Here is a 21,636-nt window from a genome sequence, read left to right on the forward strand (position 1 = left end):
TTGCTATGGAAGCTGATCATATAATCACACCAGCCCTGTGAGGGACCTCTTATCCTCATCATGCTCATTTCCTGAATGAGGAACAGTTGAGCAGCAGGCAGGGGCCCAACTGTAGAGGGACTTTGATGCCTGGCTCTCTGACTTCATCCTCAAGATGATGAGCCACACGAGGGAACTATAGTCTCCAATTTTGTCCAGATTCTATTAGTCTTTGTGAACCTATGTCAGTCCCTGCCTGTCACTGTCATAGGACGCCTTGGCCTGGGGTTGAAATTAGCATAGGAGATATGCTGACTGGCTGTGTGAACTGTATGTTATCATCTATATCCATCTCTCCCGGTGCCATTCATTTGTGAACTCCAGACCTTAGTGACAGAGATGTGGTCCAGCCCTCACAGAGCCCTGCCGGCCATGGTTGTCCCCGGCTTCTTGGCCTCCCTTTTCCTTCCCTCACACATTTTCTTCACAGTCCTTCTGTGAGCTCTGGGGAGGGGCAAGGGGTGCAGGCTGGTTTCAAACCAGCCCGTTTCATCCCAGAGTCGGCCTCAGTCCCGTAGCTTCTTTCACAAACCCAGTGAGGGGGTGGGAGAGGGGGTGGGGGGTGGGGTGGGGAATGGAAGCTGCACTTGGGCAAGCAGGTGGCTCCAGGAAGCATGGACACCAGTCCCAATCAGGGGAAATGAGCCTTGGCCCTGGTACCTCTCCATGTAGTCTTGCTGGGCTCAGCCTTCCCATCTTTTTTTTTTTTTTTTTTTTTTTTCATTTTTGGCCTCCCACAGCATATGGAGTTGACAGGACAGGGATCAGATATGAGCCACAGTTGTGACTTCCTCCACAGCTGTAGCAATGCTGGGTCCTTTAATCCACTGTGTCAGGCCGGGGACTGAACCTGCGTCCTGGTGCTGCAGAGATGCTGCCAATCCCATTGTGCCACAGCGGGAACTCCAGCCTTCCCATCTTAAAAATGGGCACAATAATGGCTTTTTCAGGTGCCTGATTTGGCAAAAGAAGAGGGTCGATCACTGACACCCAAGGAGCTGCACATACCATGTGCTCTGCTCCCTTTGGTCAGGGGCTGGTGGCAGAGCAGGAAGCCTAGGCTCCAATTTCAATGCTTGCTTCAACCTGTTTCCCCAGGAGTTTCTCTGGGAAGTAGGTGAGGAGGCTGGTGTGGTCTAACATGACCTTGGAGAAGAAGGGGCATGAGGAGCTAGAACCTCAGAGGGAGGGAAGGAGAGGAGCCTAGAAGGAACTTCTTTGCAAGGAATGGTGTGCAGGGGGATGCATGTTACACAGCCCATGGGTGTGTCTGCCCCTGCAGGCCTCCACATCCCTGCAGGAGGACGTGGATGGGTGGGAGGCTGTGTCTCATGTATGGTGTCATTTGTCTGCTCAGTATGGGGAGAGGGGCAGCGTGTGCACATTGGTATACACTTAGTCTGCATGTGTAGTATTTGCCTTCTAGTTCTGGGTTGCTGTAAAAGGCAAAATCTGCTCTTTTTTTAAAAGAGCAAGTCAGGGAGTTCCCGTCGTGGCACAGCGGTTAACAAATCTGACTAGGAACCATGAGGTTGCAGGTTCGATCTCTGGCCTTGCTCAGTGGGTTAAGGATCCGGCATTGCTGTGAGCTGTGGTGTAGGTTGCAGACATGGCTCGGATCCTGCGTTGCTGTGGCTCTGACGTAGGCCGGTGGCTACGGCTCCGATTAGACCCCTAGCCTGGGAACCTCCACATACCGTGGGAATGGCCCTAGAAAAGGCAAAAAGATCTGGGGTGCGGGGGGGAGAGCAAGTCAGGAGAAAAAGCTCCCAGGAGGCAGAAACTTTGGGCTACCTCCTTTGAATTTAAATGGCTTTGAATAAAGACTTATTCTTGGAGCTTCAATTTTGCCAGTTTTGTCAGAACTTCTAAGCCTCTTTATGTACTTCTAAGCCTCTCTACGTAGTTACATTTAGTGAATTCTCAAAAGGGTCCTCCCTTCTAGCTGTGGTACTGGAAAATCTCCTCTAAAGCAGAATCCTTTTAGCTGAAGACCCTATTTGCCTCTGCCCAGCTCCTTACTTTGGAGAAAAGGAGCAAGATCCCAAAGCCCAGGGGCCCTCACAACAGGTTACATTCAATGAAGACCTGAGGCCTGCCCTGACCCATTTGGGCTAGGCTGAGCCCCCTCCCTCCTCCTAATAAATATGCATCTAACCCCCCTCCAACATCCGGTACTTACCTGTGAGTCACAGATTAATCCAGGTGAGTGATAAAGGGGAGGGGAAGCTTGGGGCACGTGAGTCACCCCTACCCTCCTCAGGAAAGGCCAGCCTGCCCATCCCTCTGCTGCAGAGAGAAGGAGGCCTCTTGGGTTGCCCCAGGGGAACCGAGGGGGACCAGGGTGTTCCAAACCCAGAGAGAGATTCACTTACCTCTCCTACTTCAGTGGGAGGGATGAGAGGATAATTTTTCTGATTTGCAAGAGGACCAGAGATGTGCAGGAACTTGTCCAGGGTCACACAGAGAGTTACAGCGAATCTAGGCATCCTGGCTCCAGGCCTTGCTGCTGAGGCTGGGTTCTCCTGGGACCAAGGGGGAATGAAAGAGTAAGAGAGGCTCAGTGAGGCAGGGAGGAATGAAAGTCTTGGCCTCCTCTCCTGTTTTGAGCTGCCTGCTGGCCTTGCCCCTCTCCTGCCCAAGGCAGCTGAAGGAAGCTGTTATTAGACCCAGAGAGCAGGGTCAAGGATAAGGGTAGGTGGTGGCAGTGGGAGCACTTTGGTTCACCTGAGGTCAAGCCTAAACCTCTATTCTCTGGCTGGGAGCTCTTGTCTGTTCTCCCAGACTAGAATCTTCCACAGGATGGAGCTGGGATCTCCTACAGAATGATGAGGCCAAGGCTGGACCCTGACTGAGGGGCTAAGAGGGCACTGAGGTCCAGCCCCTGTTCCACGTGGTGACCAAATAGTTTGGATGAAAAAGACAGATGTAAACCCTGGTCTTTCCCCAAGCTCCCTCTCCATCATCTCCACCCCCATCTCCCAACCAATGGGGTCTCCTTGGAGCCCAGTTCCCACTGACCTAAGTTAGTCTAGAGACCCTCAGGAAGTCATTCCTGAAGTCTGACTCCAGAATCTCCCACTGTGGCCTGTCCCCTCTGGATCCTTCCCTGACTCTTCTCCCTTAGGGCTGGCATCTGCTGGCTGCCCTGTAATTAGCACCCAGGCCAGGCTGGGATGAGGGGAAAGTATTCTGGGCTCACACATACCCATCACTTTCTGGAGCACCAGATGCAGAGCCTTCCACCACCTGTCCCCTCACCTCCACCTCCTTTAGACCACGGACCCCTCAAAGAGTGACTGCCCCAGGCCCCACCTCAGGTTCAGGTTCCTGTCTACTTAATTCTGCCCGTCTCCAGCTTCAGCTCCTTGCCTATGTGCTCTGCCCCCTCTGCCTCCTAGATCCCCAATCCAAATGCTCTCATCATGTGCACAGGTCACTTTGTCTCCAGACTCCTGAACGGATTCTCATCTCCTATCTCTGGCTTTTATAAACACTGAAACCAGACCCATAGCCAAGCCCAGAAAGGGACACACAGATATGCACACAAACCTCTGTGATTGGTCATGTGTACACAAACCTCCATGGATACACACACACACAAGGCCAGGAATGCACATGAATGCACATGGATATTCACACAGGAGGAAACATGGCTCTGATTAAGGAGGTAGTTTCTGGAATGAACCTTTCCTCCTCCTGACTCCCTCCCCCATCCGCGGCATATGGAGGTTCCCAGGCATGGGGCCGAATCAGAGCTGCAGCTGCTGTCCTACACCACAGCCACAGCAATGCCGGATCTGAGCCAAGTCTGTGACCTACACCACAGCTCATGGCAACTCCGGATCCTTAACCCACTGAGCGGGGCCAGGGATGGAACCCGCATCCTCATAGACACCTTGTTGGATTCTTAACCTACTAAGCCACAATAAGAACGCCAACCTTTCCTTCTATGTTGACTGTAATACAGTTTTCAGAGCCTGAAACATGCATAATCTTGTCTGATTCTTACAAAGGCTGTGTATATGAGTGTGTGCGTGTGTGTGTATGTGTGTGTTGGGAGTGGGGGGCACTCCACCTGAAACTTCCAGGTGACTGATGAAGAAACTGAAACTGAGGGGAGGGGAAAGAGAGCTGGCTAGACCACCTGATCGGTCAGCAGCCAAGCCAGGGTTGGAGCTGAGCCTCTGGGTCTGCAAAAGGGCTCTGTCCTCAGTGTAGGCCCTGCGATTCTGGGCCCTTTCTCAGCACAGGGTCTGGGCCTCCATCTCTCTGCCTCCTATGACCCTCTGCTGTCCTCACAGAAAGTGAACCAGAGTCCCCAGGACACGGATCCAAAGGTAGATTTTCTCAAGTTCCAGCTGGACATCTGGACAGAGGTTCCTGAGGGGGCAGTTTGTGTTCATAGGCTGTCTGCCATTTCGTCTGTCTGGAGACAGGAGGTGACAGTTGGCTTAGTAGGAGTTGCTGCTTGCCCACTCGCCAGTCTGGGAACACTCATAACACGGTGATTCATCTCTGTTCTCCATTCCCCATTCCAGTCCAGAGCCAGTCCCCAACTCTCTTGAGGCCCAGAAGCAGGAAAAGTGTCCAGCAGTGGCTTAAAAGTGGCGCACACTCTAGACAGGGTGCTGAAGTATAGAAGGACCTGTGGCTCCCTGGCCTCCCCACCCTATCACCTCTCCTCCCTCTTCCCCTGGGGTTTGAATCCAGCTCAATACTTAGCAGCTGAGTGAGATCTTAGCCTGTGAATTCTCTCCAAGCATCAGTTTTGTCATTTATGAAAGGTGATGTTTGTCATCTGTGAAAGTAGGTACTTCTTTCTGGGGGTTGTTTTGCAAATGGGAGGGAGTACTTTCTAAACTTGAAAATAGGAGTTCCTGTTATGGCTCAGTGGGTTAAGAACCCAACATAGTCTCTGTGAGGATGTAGGTTTGATCCCTGGCCTCACTCAGTGGGTTAAGGATCCAGCACAGTGAGCTGTGGTGCAGGTCGCAGATGTGGCTCAGATCTGGCATCACTGTGGCTGTGGTGCAGGCCAGCAGCTACAGCTCTGATTTGACCCCAGGAACTTCCATTAAAACGAAAAACAAAAAACAAACAAAAAAAAGGAGTTCCCATCATGGTGCAGTGGAAATGAATCCAACTAGGGACCCAGAGGTTGCAGGTTCGATCCCTGGCCTTGCTCAGTGGGTTAAGGGTCCAGCATTGCCATGAGCTGTGGTGTAGGTCACAGATTAGGCTTGGATCTGGCGTTGCTGTGGCTGTGGTGTAGGCTGGCAGCTGTAGCTCCAATTCGACCCCTAGCCTGAGAACCTCCACATACTGCAGGTGCGGGCCTAAAAAGACAAAAGACAAAAATAAAATAAAATAACTTGAAAATATCTGCATGTCTGTTTTGGTCTGCCCCGCCCCCATTCTACTCCAATGTTCAGGAAGTGGCTGGGGTTTCAGGGAGGCTGTGGGGAGTGTAGTACGATTTGTTTTCTATGTCTACACTCTTCACCCCATTTGCTGATAGCAAGGTCCACGTTTCTTTTTCAGCTGGTTGGAGCTGCTCGGATTCAGGCAAAAAGAGTTTGGGGGACAGGAAATGAAGGGCGTGCCACCCGCACCCCTTACAGGGCCCCAGCCAGCCCCTCTGGTCCAACAGGCTGGGACTTGAGTCTTTAGCCCTACCCTAGCCTGGGAACCCACTCCCCCAGCTCTGACCTCAGGGAGTCACGGCCTCCCACAGGGCGGATGGGCTGTAGAGGCCCCTTCCTGGGCTCAGCTCTCCTGCTCTCAGCCCTCCTGCCTGGGTGAGACACAGACCTTGCTAAAGATGCCTTGGGAGGAGGTGGGGCCTCCTCATCTGCCTTCTCCCGGAGCTCCTGGGCAAACTGGCTTCCAGGCTGTGCTTGGCCCTGGCTCTTCTTCCTAAGGCACAGGAGGGAGCCCAGAGGGCTCTGGGTAAGCTCTGTGACTCAGGGGCAGGGCCTGCCTCACCAAGCTCAGGCCCCTTCTGTGAGGCCCGGCTTCCTCTGTCTTTTGCTCCAGGGGGCGCCATTCACACTGACTACAATGAGAATGCGCCCCCACCCCCACCTCCACCCCATTGTCAGCATTTAGTTGTGCAAGGAGGTCCTGCTTCTGCCCCCAAACTCAGGCCAGCCCAGCACCTCTGGACAAGCATCCTTAGGCCCTGACCCCTCTTAATCCCAAATGACCCGAGGAGGCTGACAGGAATAGGGGATCTTTGGAAGGCATGGCATCCTTCCCCCTCTTCTGGGAAAGTTCCTCTCAGGCCCACTAAGAAACATAAAGCCCTACCTGTACCTTCTCAGCTTCAACTCTAACCCATCCCAGTGTTCACGGTGTGTACATGTATGAACATGTGTGTATGCACTGGTTACAGACAGGAGCAAGTGGAAGTAGATACGGTCATGGTCCTGAAGGGTGGACCTTGATTTGGGGCCAGGGGGCACTGGGAATCAGCTTTTGCTCCACCTGCCAATCCATGTGCCTTGGCATGGGGCTGCATCCACTGTGGGGGTGGGTGGGGGGTGTCACAAAGATGCTCTATGGTGAGACAGCCCTGGGATTAAGTACACACACACACACACACACACACACGCGCGTGCGCGCGCATGTGTGAGTACATGTAGGTGCACATGTGTAAATAAATGCTACTTAATGTGAACAAGATGCACAAGTCCACGACTGTGTGTGTGACCTACTCCCTCTGAGTGCTGCATATGTGAACACCTACGTGAAGTGAATGCAGACACCTGTGTGTATGGGGTAGGGATATATGCATGAGCCTGCTGATGGCAGAGCTGCCCCTGTCTCTCTCCCCTGCTCTGGTTTCCAGACTAGGCTTGGCTGATGGAAGGCACAGGATTGGGCAGGATGAGGACAGGGTGCTATGGGCTGGGGCTCCCCACATTCTTTCAGTGTTGCAGAGCCCCTATGCCAGCTCCTGCTCTGGGCTGCTCTGCAGCCACCCCAAAGGCAATGAGGGGCTGAGAAGCATAAAAGGGGGTGGAGGGTAAAGAGGGCAGTATGGTGGGGGTGTTCCCCATTTCCCGCAGGCTGGGCTCTGGCACCAGGAGTCTAGGGTTCTGACTTGAGTCACAGACAAGCACTGGGGCCGAGGGCAGGCACTCAGTGATGGCTCCCTGATTCACCACGGGGCCTCCCAGCCCTTGAGGGGACAGGGGGTGGGGTGCTTCTGTGTCAAAGGTCATGGGAGACCTTGAATGCAGGGGTGACATGTATGTGTGAGCCCATGGCCTGGCTCTCATGGAAATGGGATCCTAGGACCACATGAACAAAGCTCAGCATTAACAGGCGAGTGTGGCTGCCAGCCTCAGGGTGATGTGTGTGTGAGCACACCTGCAGGTGCATGTGTGTGAATCTACCCTATGTATGTTACTAAACCCCATCTCTTTGGGCATGAATCACCACCTGGATTAAGTCCCTGTGGAAGATGTGGTCTTCCCTGGCAATGCTGCCGACAGAGACCGGGGTGAGGGTATATTTTCCTCAGTCCTGAGGGAGAAGGGCCCAAGTGACCAAAAAATGGAGTCCTCATTTCTTATTTTTCCTTTTCCTTTTTCTTTTTAGGGCCACAGGTGCGGCATACAGAAGTTCCCAGGCTAGAGGCTGAATCAGAGCTGCAGCTGCCAGGCTATGCCACAGCCACAGCAATGCCAGATCCAAGCTGTGTCTGCAACCTACCTCCCACTGAGCGGGGCCACGGATTGAACCCACATCCTCATGGATACTAGTCAGGTTCATTACCACTGAGGCACAACAGGAACTCCAGGAGCCCTCATTTCTTTTTCTTTTCTTTTTTTGCTTCTTAAGGCCACACCTGAGGCATATGGAAGTTCTCAGGCTAGTAGTAGAGTCAGAGCTACAGCTGCCAGCCTATGCCACAGCCACAGCGATCCAGGATCCAAGCCATGTCTGCGACCCACAACACAGCTCATGGCAACACCGGATCCTCAACACACTGAGCAAGGCCAGGGATCAAACCCGCATCCTCATGGATACTAGTTGGATTCATTTTGCTCAGCCATGATGGGAATTCCTGGAGCCCTCATTTCTGACAGCAGTTCCTTAAGAAACAAATCCCCAGGGCCCTTAGCCCACCTGGATTAAGTCCCTGTGGAAGATGTGGTCTCCCCTGGCAATGCTGCCAATAGAGACTGGGGTGAGGGCTTATTTGCCCCAGTCCTGAGGGAGTAGGGCCCAAGTGACCAGACCTGTTTCCCAATTATTAGATGCAGCCTAGGGAGCAGGGTTGCCCCATGCCCTCCCTCAGGTGGGACTGACATCCCTCCAGTTCAGCCAGCTTAATCTCTTACAAGGACAGAATTACCCCTGGCCAGGGATCAGCTAGAGTGGGAGTGGGGAGGGTTAAAAACAGCTGGGACTCACCCTGCTGGCAAGCATGTGGCATGTGGCATGTCAGGACAACTGCAGCTCAGGAGCCATGTGCAAAATGCATGCAGGTAGATGGGTGTCAAGCTCTGTCAGCCCAGCCATGGTTTTTTTTGTTTGTTTGTTTTTTTGCCTTTTCTAGGGCCCGGCGGCATACGGAGGTTCCCAGGCTAGGGATCTAATCTGCATTGTAGTTGCTGGACTACTCCACAGCAACTCGGAATCTGAGCTGCATCAGCGACCTACACCACAGCTCATGGCAATGCCAGATCTTTAACCCACTGAGCAAGGCCAGGGATCGAACCCGCAACCTCATGGTTCCCAGTCGGATTAGTCAACCACTGCACCACGATGGGAACTCCAAGCCCAGCCATGTTTAACAGGCATGTGTGCACAGCTATGAAAGATGCCCAGAAAGGGTGGTCAGACACACAGAACAGACATCATGTGTGGAAACAGCTGAGAATCCAGTTGGTCAGGACGTGTACTAATAGCACAAGGAGAAAGGGCCCATGGACTCTGGCTGGAACTCAACACTTGCATATGTTCCCATCTGTACTATGAGAGGGTCTCTTCTCCCTTGGGGCCCACAGCCTCCTCCCTCCAGGCCTCTGATTGACATGCTGGGTCCAGGAGTCCTGGAGAGCTGGGGCCAGCTCCTTTCCTTCCTGTCATGTCTCTTCTCACCGCCACCTTAGCAGGGATGGCAGCGAGGTTCACAGTAGGCCAGCCAAGCAGGTCTCTTTGGCAGTTCCAATCCCTCCAGCCCTGGTCCTGCACGTGTCTACACTCCACCCTCCGCTCTCAGACTCAGCAATCCCGCAAACCGGTCTCAAGCTCCAGGCACTTCCTCCCCTAATCGCCCTCCCAGGGCCAATCCTCCTCCCAAAGTCTCCTCACGCCCCATACCCCTACCTCCCTCATCAGCTTTTCTCCAATCCAGCTTCGCCTCTAGCCCCTAGGCGAGCCGAGGGGGCGGCCCCCCAACTCCTGCGGCAGGCGTGCGGTTGGGCGGGCGGGGTTGCGGGCGGGGCGCGAGCCGCAGCGCTGCTATAAAGGGAGCCACCCGGTGCTGGCCGCCACTGCTGCCGCGCCTGACGCCACCCGCCTTCTGACAGCGCCGCCGCCTGCCCCTGCCATGGGTCGACAGAAGGAGCTGGTGACCCGCTGCGGGGAGATGCTCCACATCCGCTATCGGCTGCTTCGCCAGGCACTGGCTGAGTGCCTGGGGACCCTTATCCTCGTGGTGAGTGGAGGGACCCGGAGAAGCCCTTCTGTCTCCAGACCCACAAGTCCTGGTCCCGCTGTGCACAGGAGGAGCTGTGTTTTTTAAGACAGCCCCTACTCCTCTCCCAGCTCTGATCGACCCTCCCCAACCCCGCGGCAAACTTCACCCCTTCCAGAGTACTCTTCACCCATAGCTGTAACCCCGTCTATGACAGCTCTGACTCTTGCCAGAATGACAGCTGTTATGCCCCAGTGACAGTTCTGATAGCTTACCCTCTCACAGGAACCTATCCCACAGGCTGAGGGAGGGTCACTCTGCAGCTTGGGACCTCCAACCCTTTCTGGCTCCCACAGTTCCCCAGGTTTCCAGAGTCCCAGACCTGAGAGGTAATGAGAGCTGTGACAAATGGGTCCCATTAGGTTATTTGGGTCTGGGATGCCTGGCTTTTAATGAATAATTAAGCCTCAGAAAGTCCAAAAGTTCCTCTGACATGAGGACAGTTTGCCACGGGGGCTGGGGGCAGAGGGCGGGAGCTACACAGCACACAGCAGAGAGGGAAGTAAGGAGGATCCTGAAGATAGGAGATGGTGGAAGGCAGCCTTGCCTCAGGCACAGAAGACATGGTGTCATTAAAGTTTGACCCCTAGTGCTCAGCGACTCCTAGACCTGGTCAGTTACCCTGACAGATGCTGTCAGCCTCTGTGCAGCAGCATCTCAGTTACTCTGGGGGTTCTCTGAGAGGGACACTTCCCTACCCCAGTAATTCCCCATCCCAATTACTCCCTGGTTACGCCAGTTATGCTCTGGGTTGTTCCGGGGCGACTCTGTTTGCATTTCTTGGGTCTGGAGGACACACCAGTTACGGGGCTCCATTTCCTGTCCCAGTTACTCTCTGATTTTCAGCCACTCTTGTGGTTACACCTGTTTTTCTCTGGGTTACTTCTGGGTTCAGTTAGTACCCTGCTCGTGTCCCAGTCTCAGCCCTAGGTAAGACAGACCAGCCAGCTCCCTGGGGACTAGGAAGAGGAACCAGGGACAAGTAGGGCTGGGTAGCCCACCCCACACGGTTTCATGAGGAGAGGAGGGCTGAGACTCTCTGGCTTCCAGGAACAGGAAGGGGGGAAGCCAGGCAGGGTAATTATCAACAGCCCCTCCCCAGCTCATGGTCCTGCCAGTCATCCCTTCTCTCTCCTGTGCCAGGAAGTGGGGGGTGGGGTGGGCGGGCAGGTGCTTAACACCTCCTCCCCCAGAGCCTTGTGTCCCCCACGCCCTCTCTGATTTAGGGTCCAGCCCTGTTTGAGAGCAGTAAGGACAGGGGAAGCTGTCTTCCCTTCACAGAAGGGCCTCCCAACTGCCACCCAAGTCTCAGCCCCGCCTCCCCATCCCCACTCCTGCAAAGGAGCAGTCAGGCCTCCCGCTGAGCCCTAGGAGCATTTGGCTTATTATCCCTGACCACAGAAGGAGGGTGTTACCTTTTTGAAGGCTTCCAGGCTCAGGTGCTTGTGAGGCACTGGATGTCTGTGCCCGAGGAGGAGGGACCAGGCCTGGGAGACCCCTGAGTGGTGGGTGAGGGCTGGCCTGCATACCTCTGTGGGCTGGGGCCCTAGAGCCTGCAGTGGCAGAAAGAGGGCTGGGTTTAGGGAGCGGGAAGCCTCTTTCTCTGGGGTCCCTTGTAAGGTGAGGAGACGAGAAGGAGCGGGGAGGAAGAGGAAGATTAGTCCCAAGGTGGTGGAACTGGCTCTGACAGCTTCCCCCTCCAAGCCCTCCTGGGATGGAGCCAGGTTTGGGCCTCAGATGGGCAAGGAGCCGAGGCCAGGGCCTGCCAAGCCAAGCAGGGTGCCCCAGACCCTCACGTGCCTGTTCTAACACACACACACACACACACACACACACACACACACACACACACACACACACTTACAATCTCTGATCTTTGCTCTCACCTGCTTGTACACCTTTGCCCTGCATCACCACCCGCTGGCTTCCCCACTATCTCTTGGTCCTCCTGAAGGAGGATAATCAAAATGCTTAACAATCCAGTACAATAGGACACCGACCCATCAGAAAGGACAAGGGTCCTTAGCACAGGTCTTGGGAAATTTCTGATAGGTCAGCATAAACACTTCAGTTATGGTGAGGTGGGAGAGGAGAGCCAGGGCAGGGCTGGAGCAGCTTTGGGGGGCACTGGGGAGCTCAGAACAATAGCTCTTTACAGGTGGTACCAAAGCATATTTGCATTCAAACAAGAGGAACAGATATCCAGCCCCTCCTAGGCTTGCAGGACATGGGGGACCTTAGTCCCCTTGAATCCCATTTCTGGCAGGAAGCTTAGAACCAATCTCCCCACGTCCACTGCGCTGGGGGTCCTGGACTGTGAATAGTGAGAGAAGCCCCTAAGATCTCTTTCTTTAGAACCTCCAAATCTGGGTGGGGAACCCGGACCCCTGGGGGGCAGGGAGGGCAGAGTGGGTAGAGAGAGGAGGCTGTGTGACAGGGACAGGCCAAGGAGGCTCAAGGTGCTGAGAGGGTGACAAGGAGAGTCAGGGGTCTGACACCACAGATTCAGGAGAAGCCAGCCTGATTCCCAGACTCCTCCTTATTCCTTTGTGTCTTCCACGGCCACCCCAGCTCCTCTTTGGGGCAGAGAGGGAGGCAGCTACAGGTGGGGGGTAAGTGAACCTTCCCACATCTGTGGGCCAGGCCTGCGGGGCTGGGGGAGGACCTGCTCAGGTGAGAGTGCCCCTTACATCCACTCCCATAGAGAGTCAAGGAAAATCAGTGAGGGTAGTTCAGCCATCTTCTGGGCCCCTAATCACAGGAGCCCAGTCCCTTCCATAGGACCATGTTATATTAAGAGTTGGGACATTGAGGGCATGTCTGCCTCTTCTGTGGGGTATAATTGCCACAAGAGAGGGTGGGGTTTGATTCCATGAAAGGGCTTCTCATCCTCCTGTCTCCCCATGAAGGCAGAGGGAGGTAGCTGGCTTCCTCCCTTCCCTCTGGAGCAGGAGTCACTGGTCTTCAGCTGAGCCTCACTTTCCTTGCTTTGTTCTGTTTCCTGACACAGATGTTTGGCTGTGGCTCCGTGGCACAGGTCGTGCTCAGCCGGGGCACTCATGGTGGTTTCCTCACCATCAACCTGGCCTTTGGCTTCGCTGTCACCCTGGGCATCCTTGTTGCCGGCCAGGTCTCTGGTAAGGCCCTCCCCTGACCCTCAGCCATCAGACCTCCACAGAACTTCCACCAGGTGTCCCCTAAAGGATGGGATGGGGTGGGGAGCTTTCCCAAGGGCAAGGTATAGCCATGCCTTAGCTTTGGACCCTTGGAAGAGGAGAGTAGAGAAGGAACTTGATACTTAGAACCTTAGGCTCTCAGCTTGGAATCAGAGATTAGCAGAGTTGGTCTGTTACATAGTCCAACCTGCCATTCTGCACAAGAAACCCTTCTCTGCACCCCTGCTCACCAGGGCCAGAGAGGGAGAACATGGGGTGGGGGGAACCCTGGCCTCCCCACTGTGGTAGGCAGGGGCTAACAGGGGCTCCCATCTCTCCTCTGCTTAGGGGCCCACCTGAACCCTGCTGTGACCTTTGCTATGTGCTTCCTGGCCCGTGAACCCTGGATCAAGCTGCCCGTCTATACCCTGGCTCAGACTCTGGGAGCCTTCCTGGGTGCTGGGATCATTTTTGGGCTGTATTACGGTGAGCATTCCCATCCTGCACTCTTCCACTGCTCCCCTCCCTCTGTCTGGGACCTGCTAGCACCAGGCCTTTCGATGACAGACAACTAACTGGGGCCTGTCCAGGCTCTGAGCTCATGACTCATTCATGTGCAGGTCCAGGGTGGGGGCACGAGGGGAAAGAAATGAGTTGGGCAACAATGGAAACTCAGACCCTCCACCCCTCACTCCAGAGTAATAAAGTGGTGATCACACTCACCTAGGACCCCTGGGAGGGTGGACCCAGCCTGAGAAGGTAGGTGGGACTCAGGCCTCTGCCCTCACCTATTTGGTATCTAATCTGTCACCAGATGCAATCTGGGCCTTCGCCAACAACCAGCTTATAGTCTCAGGCCCCAATGGCACAGCTGGCATCTTTGCCACCTACCCCTCTGGACACTTGGACATGGTCAATGGCTTCTTCGACCAGGTATGGGCTGGGGATGAGTGAAGGGAACTCAGGGAGGGGGCCGGCTTGGGGACAGGACTCGACATTTAACCAGCAAAAATATTAGCCCCACTGCTCTGGAAGGCAGAATGCAGAAGATGCCAAGATTCTAGGAGTAGAGGGAAGTCAGGGGGCGGAAGGCGGCACCAGAGGGCTCCCCTCACCCTTTTGTCCCCACTCCCCAGTTCATCGGCACAGCCTCCCTCATCGTGTGCGTGCTGGCCATTGTGGACCCCAACAACAACCCTGTGCCCCGTGGCCTGGAGGCCTTCACTGTGGGCCTGGTGGTCCTGGTCATTGGCACCTCCATGGGCTTCAACTCTGGCTACGCCGTCAACCCTGCCCGGGACTTCGGCCCTCGCCTCTTCACTGCCATTGCTGGCTGGGGCTCAGAAGTCTTCACGTGAGTTCCACCCTCACTGGCCTGCCCCTGTCTGCCTCCCCTCTGCGCTGCCCCATCCGGCCCTAACCACATCTGTCTGCCCCCAGGACCGGCCGCCACTGGTGGTGGGTGCCCATTGTCTCTCCGCTCCTGGGTTCCATCGCCGGTGTCTTCGTGTACCAGCTCATGATCGGCTGCCACCTGGAGCCACCGCCACCCTCCACCGACGAGGAGAATGTGAAGCTGTCCCAAGTGAAGCACAAGGAGTAGATGCGAATGGGCAGGAGGCACCCCCCCCACTGCCCCCTCCCTTGAGCATCCGTTGACTGTGCAGGGGCTGCTCCCTTGAAGCCCCCTTGAAGCCCCCTTGCTGACTCCTCTCCAAGGTTAAGAAACTCCTACCACCACCCCTCCATACAGGCCCCTTGGAGATTTTCCATCCTGCCCTAACAGTCCACTCCACCTAAGCTGTGGTGAAACAGGAAGTAGGGCCAAGATAGCCCTTTGTCTCCCAAAGAGAGAGAACGGGCAGCAGGTGGGTGAATGTGTGTGCATGTGCATGTGTGTGTGAGTTTTCCCAGATATTCATGGCATGGGACCATGTGGAAAGGACTCTAGCTGTGGGTGAGGCCCAGAGGAAGGGGGAAGGTGGTATGTCCACATGTGAGGAAAAGCACTAGGGGCCTGAATTTTCAGGGGCTCCACGTGGAGGTGGGTCAAGGTACCTGTGTTTCTCAGTATGTGCCTGTCTGCCCTTCTTCCTCCATGGGGGCTTCTATAAGCTTTGTAGGGAATGTGAGCAGGGCTGGGAGGAGGGGGTCACAGCCCAGGTGTGGAGCTCTGGCTATTCATAAAGTAGGAGCAGAGTGATGTGTTTCTGTCACAATGCAGGCATGAGGGGGGTGGGGTGACGTCCAGGTCATAAGTTTCATGTTTGCTTTTTTGAAAAAAAAAAAAAAATATATAGCAGATGTTACAGTTTTAGGGATGGGGGTTGGGAGACTCTAAACAGGGTCTTTATTCCTTTAATCCTCCACTCAATACATGTACTCTTTTGCCTTTTATAAAAAAAACCAATAAAATATATGCCAATTGTATAAATATCTCTCCACTTGCTCTGCTGTTTTTCTGGGGCCACTTTAAGGAGCTTCAGTGAGTCTGGCCACAGATAGCCAGGGCACCCTGAGGGTAGGGGTCAGTCACACACACAGGTCAGAGAGCTCCTTTGTGTCAGCTTGAACTTGGTGGTTCCACACTTTCCCCCAAGCTTCTATCGCCCTGGGAAACCCAGCAAGAGGAATCACATATCCTTCCTGATCCCTGTACTCACCTACTACCCCAAAAGGGAAGAACTTTCTCCCAGCAGAGCTGCCCAAAGGGGAGGACTGCTATTCAAGAAGTAGTCAGCTCCCTGATGCTAGAAGAAACCAGACTGGGAACTTGTACTGTTTCTACAGCTTTCAGCTGTTTGGGCTCCATCACCTCCAACCAGACCTTGGCAACAGCCACCTTAGCAACCTCCCTGCCTCCAGCCTGCTCAGGTCAGTTCATACAGCAACCAGCAACCAAGGGATTTCTGAAACCCCTGCTGAAAGTGGGCCACCTGGAGACAATTCAAGTCTCTCCATCCCACATTCAGGTCTTCCAGGACTTGGCCCTGGTCCCTCCCACTCCCCTCACAGCGCTCCATCTACCCCAGACCACTGTGTGCTCCTGTGCCTTCCTACTTTGGGACCTCTGCTCCCAAGTGCCCACTCACTAATGTCCTCCAGATCTGCTCTGATGCCTCCTCCATGAAGTCATCCCTGCCCCTCCCCACCCTTCCAGCATTTCTACGGTCAGTGGTCTGAGCCCAGAGACAGCAGCTGCAGTCACTCCTGCCTCTGGCTGTACTTCAGTCCAGTCTGAGCCCACTTGTGTCCTGCAAGGTGGGGACTGACTCAGGTGCCCTCAATGCCCAAGGAGGCCAGGGGCTTCTACGCCTAAACATGGGAAACTCAGGAGCCCCTTCTCACTTCCCCCTCCTTCCTTACTGATTCCTCTGCACTTTTCACTAGGAGTAAAAGGGAAGGCGGCCCCAATCCAAGCCCTCCTGTAGGGTTAACCCCGTGGGAGCCAGAGGATCCCCAGGTCCAGAGAACTGTGGTTTTTAGAGAAGCCAACTCTTGCTCCCTAGCCACTTCGCAGAGGAGGAGACCGTGGCCCAGAGAGGGTGGGTGGCAAATGCATGGTCACACAGCCCGGACTCTGGGGCAGGTGGGGGTGGGAGAAGGCAGTTCCATCTCAGGTCTCCACCTCCTCCTTGTCCCCAGCTCACAAGAGGCGTGTCTGGAATGCTGAAGGGACCTGAGCCAGAGGGAGTGTCCCCTTCTCAGGCCCTGGGGGGGGAAGAAGGGCAAACCACAGGAGGAGAATGTGGGCTTCAGAGTTTCGGTCCAGCCACACCGATCCCACTCTTGACGCCCTCACTGCTGTTCTCTCGAGCAGGCCCTCTGTCATCTCTACCTCTCAAATCCTGCAGTTGACCCTGACCAGTCAGTCCAGAGGCCTTCTGGTGCAGTGGTGATCAAGTAGTCAGACTGGGTTCCAGGCCCAGCTTGGTCTCTCTAGCTGAAGGATGCTGGGCTACGCATTTTCTTTCCCTGACCCTCAGTTTCCTCCGCTGTGAACTGGGAGACACTAAGACAAGGAGGTAGTGGAAGAAAACTCATGAAAAGGACTTAGCACAGGGACCCTTGGATGGGAACTAGTCAACAAATGTCACCTTGTGATTCTTCCTGCAGACTGGAGATTGGGGTTGGTGGTGGAGGAGAGATGCTGACAGCTGTTTTTTTAAAGGTTACTGAATTCAATATCCTCTCGACTTCAGATTCCTTCCATGAGTCTGAAGTTCCTTAGTGGGGAGGAGAAAGAGTGGGGTGATAGCTTGACGCTCCCTAACTTGAGGAGGTTTTTGGTAGGACTATAAGGGAGACACAAGATGGGGCCATCATGGGCATAGTGGGCAGAGGAGCAAGCAGCTGAGGGAACACGTTGGATGGAAGGTCAGACCTCGTGATAAAGGGGAAGGCCTGGCCGATCAGTGACAGCCCAGCAGTAGCGTGACCCTTGGGGGCAGGAGTTTCCCATCTCCTGACTCCCTCCAGACATATGCATCCTATCAGCAGCTCCATCTGATAGCAAGTTCTGGAAAGAAAGCTTTTTATCTCCTTCAGGAAAATATCTTAATCCATTTTCCACGGTAGACTTGAAGAGAAAATCAAGATCCCAGGCCTCATCTCTGTTCCTCCTTCCTGAGTTAGTCCTCTCCACAGCCCACTTTGGAGTAGCCCACGGTTCCTTAAAGTTCTGACTTGTTTGTGTCAAAATTAGCCTCCATGAAACCTGAGCTTGGTTTCCTTTTCCTTGTGTGCCGGCCTCTGTATGCACAAGTGTGCACTTCTTGGTCAGTGTTGTTGGGTGTGCCCTTCTTTCTTTCAGTCTGTCTGGCTAGGGCTCTGTGTCTGTGCCCCCATGTCTCTGTCTCTTTCTGCACCTCTGTAACTTCCTTGGGTCTTTTTTCTCTCTCTCTCTTTTTTTCTTTTTTTAGGGCCACACCCACAGCATATGGAAATTCCCAGGCTAGGGGTCGAATTGGACCTACAGCTGCTGGTCTACACCACAGCCACTGCAACACCAGACCCTTGCCTCATCTGCGACCTACACCGCAGCTCACGGCAACACCCGGATCCTTAACCTACTGAGCAAGGCCTGGGATCAAATACATGTCCTCATGAGTACTATTCGGTTCGTTACCACTTAGCCACAACGGGAACTCCTTGTGTGCATTTCTAAGTGAAAATGTCGTGTACCTAAGAGAGTCTGAGTGACTCTCCTGCCAGCCCAGTCCCGCTTGTCTTACCGGAGGGCATGCCTCCTCCTTATTCCTGGTAATGAGCTCCCTCCTGCTTGCTAACTCTTTCCTCTTGATTTTGTTTGTCTAAAAACCTGGGTGGGGCACCCCCAGGCTTGGGGAAGTGTGGGTTGGGTTGAGTTGGGTGGGGTGGGAAGGGGAGAGGAGGGACTACTCCACCCGTACAGAGACCCCAGTGGCAAAGGTACTGGCTTCCTCACTGGGAGGAGGGAGCCTGTCCTGCAGTGGGGACCCCGAGTTATGGCCTGGGAATGCTGGCAGTGTAAAGGAAGGAGAGAAGGAGGCACTGGGGAGCTCGGTAATGAATTCAGTAAAGTTGCAGAATGCAAAGTTAATATACAGAAATCTGTTACATTTCTGTTTTTGTTGTTGCTGTTGTTTTTGGCAATGCTTGAGGCATACAGAAGTTCCCAGGCCAGGGACTGAACCAGTGCCACAGAAGTGACCTGAGCCATGGAAGCGATAATGCCAACAATGCCGTATCCTTAACCAGGGAATTCCCTACATTTCTGTACACTAACAATGAACTATCAGAAATATAAATTAAAGGGCATTCCCATGTGGTGCAGCAGGTAAGGATCAAGCATTGACACAAGCTGCAGTGTAGGTCATAGATGCAGCTTGGATCCAGTGTTGCTGTGGCTGTGGCACAGGCTGGGCAGCTGCAGCTCTGATTCGATTCCTAGCCTGGGAATTTCCATATGCCACAGGTGTGGCCATTAAAAGATTTGAAAAAAAAAAAAAGAAATTGGAGATGACACAAACAGATGGAAAGATATACCACGTTCTTGGACTTGGAGAATACTGTTAAAATGACTATACTACCCAAAGCAATCTATAGATTCAATGCAATCCTTATCAAAATACCAATGACATTTTTCATAGAACTAGAATCTTAATTTGTATGAAAACACAAAAGACCCTGAATAGTCAAGACAATCTTGTGAAAGAAGAACAGAGCTGGAGGCTGGAGGAATCAGACTCCCTGACTTCAGACTATACCATAGAGCTACAATCATCAAAACCACATGGTACTGGCATGAAAATGGACACACGGGATCAGCAGAACAGACACATGGATCAATGGAACAGAAGAGAAAGCCCAGAAATAAACCCACACACTTATGGTCAATTAATCTATGACAAAGGAGGCAAGAATATGCAATGGAGAAAAGAATCTCTTCAGCAAGTGGTTGGGAAAACTGGACAGCTACATGTACAAGAATGAAATTAGAACATTCTCTAATACCAAATAGAAAAATAAACTTGAAATGGATTAAAGACCTAAATGTAAGACTGGATCCATAAAACTCCTAGAGAAAAACATAGGTTGAATACTCATTGACATAAATTGTAGTGATTTTTTTTTGATCAGTCTCCTAGAACAAAAAAAACAAAACAAAATAAAAACAAAAATAAGCAAATGAGACCTAAATAAATTAAGAGTTATGCACAGCAAAGGAAACTATTGACGAAATTAAAAGACAACTTACTGAATGGAAGAAAATATTTGCAAATGATATGACCAATAGGAGTTAATATCGAAAATATATAAATAGCTCATACAATTCAACCTCAAAAAAGTAAACAACCTAAAAAAAAAAAGTAAACAACCTAGAGTTCTCTTGTGGCACAGCAGGTTAAGGATCCAGCATTGTCACTGCAGTATCTTGGGTTGCTGCTCTGGCATGAGTTAAATCCCTGGCCTGGGAACTTCTACATGCTGCAAGGATGGCCAAAAAAAAAAAAAAAAAAGTAAACAACCTGATTAAAAAATGGTCAGGAAGTTCCTGTCATGGCTCAGCGGAAACAAATCCGACTAGTACCCATGTGGATGCTCGTTTTATCCCTGGCCTCGTTCAGTGGGTTAAGGATCCAGCGTTGCCATGAGCTGCAGTGTAGGATCCCACATTGCTGTGGCTGTGGTGTAGGCCAGCAGCTACAGCTCCAAATCAACCCCCTGGCCTGGGAACCTCCATATGCTGAGGATGCTGCCCTTAAAAAACAAAAAACAAAACAAAACAAAACAAAAAACAAAAGAGAGAGAGCTTATAGATGGCCAACCGGCTTGTGAAGATACTCAACATTGCTAATCATCAGGGAAATGCAAATCAAAACCACAGTAAGGGAATTCTTGCTGTGGCACAACAGGACCATAGACGTCTCTGGAGCACTGGGATGCAGGTTCAATACCCAGCTGGGCACAGTGCATTAAAGGACCTGGTGAGGCCACATCCGCAGTGTAGGTTAGAACTGTGGCCAACTGATCCTTGGCCCGGAGAACTCCATATGCCTCTGAGTAGCCAACAAACAAACAAACAAACAAACAAACAAACAAAAAACACAATGAAATTATCACCACACATCTGTCAGAATGACTATCATCAAAAAGAGCACAAATAACAAATGTTGGCCAGGATGTGGAGAAAGGGGAATCCTTATACCTTGTTGGTGGAATGTAAATTGGTGCAGACACTATGGAAAACAGTATGCAGGTTTCTCAAAAAACTAAAAATAGACCTACCATATAACTCAGCAATTATATTACTGGGTATATACCTGAAAAAATGAAAACACTAATTCTAAAAGATACATGCAGAGTTCCCATTGTGGCTCAGTGGAAAAGACCTAAATAGTATCCATAAAGATGTGGATTCAATCCCTGGCCCAGCTCAGTGCGTTAAGAATCTGGTGTTGCTATAAGCTGTGGTGTAGATTGCAGACACAGCTTGCATCTGGTGGTGTTATGGCTGTGGCGCTGGTGGGCAGTTGTAGCTCTGATTGACCCCTGGCCCCTAGCCTGGGAACGTCCATATGCTGCACCTGCGGCCCAAAAAAGCAAAAAATAAAATAAAAGATACATGCACTCCAATGTTCATAGTAGTACTGTTTACAGTTCTCAAGCTATGGAAGTAACCTAAGTGTCCATCAACAGATGAATGGATTAAGAAGACGTGGTAGATTCAGGAATTCTACTAGATAGAAATAGATAGATACCTAGATAGATAGATAGATATCCAGAATAGATGTATGAATACTACTCTGCCATGAAAAAGAATGAAGTTTTGCCATTTGTAACAATATGGATAGACTTGAAGGGCATCATGCTAAGTGAAATAAGTCGAAGAAAACTACTGTAGGATATCACTTACATGTGGAATCTATTTTTTTAATTTAATTTTCATTTTTTTGGTCTTTTTGTCTTTTTAGGGCCGCACCCACAGCATATGGAGGTTACCAGGCTAGAGGTCCAATTGGAGCTGAAGCTGCCAGCCTACATCACAGCCACAGCCACAGCAATGCCAGATCTGAGCCGTATCTCTGACTTAGACCACAGCTCACAGCAATGCTGGATCCTTAACCCACTGAGCAAGGCCAGGGATCGAACCCATGTCCTCATGGATGCTAGTTGGGTTCACTAACCTCCAAGCCACGAAAGGGACTCCATGGAATCTAAAGTATACAATAAACAAATGAATAT

General features: G+C 52.4%; 2 protein-coding genes across 2 annotated transcripts in view; one reads left to right on the plus strand and one right to left on the minus strand.

The window, feature by feature from the left end:
• Positions 1 to 392: 392 nt before the first annotated feature.
• Positions 393 to 21,636, minus strand: part of LOC125112463 (uncharacterized) — a 37,691-nt gene continuing 16,447 nt past the window's right edge. The window contains exons 2-4 of the mRNA XM_047754636.1: positions 2,415 to 2,564; positions 935 to 993; positions 393 to 483 (exon numbers count right to left, since the gene is read on the minus strand). Of these exons, the coding sequence (XP_047610592.1) occupies positions 393 to 483; positions 935 to 993; positions 2,415 to 2,564 (300 nt within the window). The remainder of the gene's footprint in view (positions 484 to 934; positions 994 to 2,414; positions 2,565 to 21,636) is intronic.
• On the plus strand, positions 9,521 to 15,343 carry AQP3 (aquaporin 3 (Gill blood group)). The gene is made up of 6 exons (XM_047755075.1): positions 9,521 to 9,715; positions 12,765 to 12,891; positions 13,258 to 13,395; positions 13,724 to 13,842; positions 14,046 to 14,263; positions 14,350 to 15,343. The coding sequence occupies exons 1-6, from the start codon at positions 9,608 to 9,610 to the stop codon at positions 14,510 to 14,512; spliced, it is 873 nt and encodes a 290-aa protein (XP_047611031.1). The 5' UTR covers positions 9,521 to 9,607; the 3' UTR covers positions 14,513 to 15,343.

This window comes from Phacochoerus africanus, chromosome 12 (assembly GCF_016906955.1).
Source record: "Phacochoerus africanus isolate WHEZ1 chromosome 12, ROS_Pafr_v1, whole genome shotgun sequence".
Lineage (NCBI taxonomy): Eukaryota > Metazoa > Chordata > Mammalia > Artiodactyla > Suidae > Phacochoerus > Phacochoerus africanus.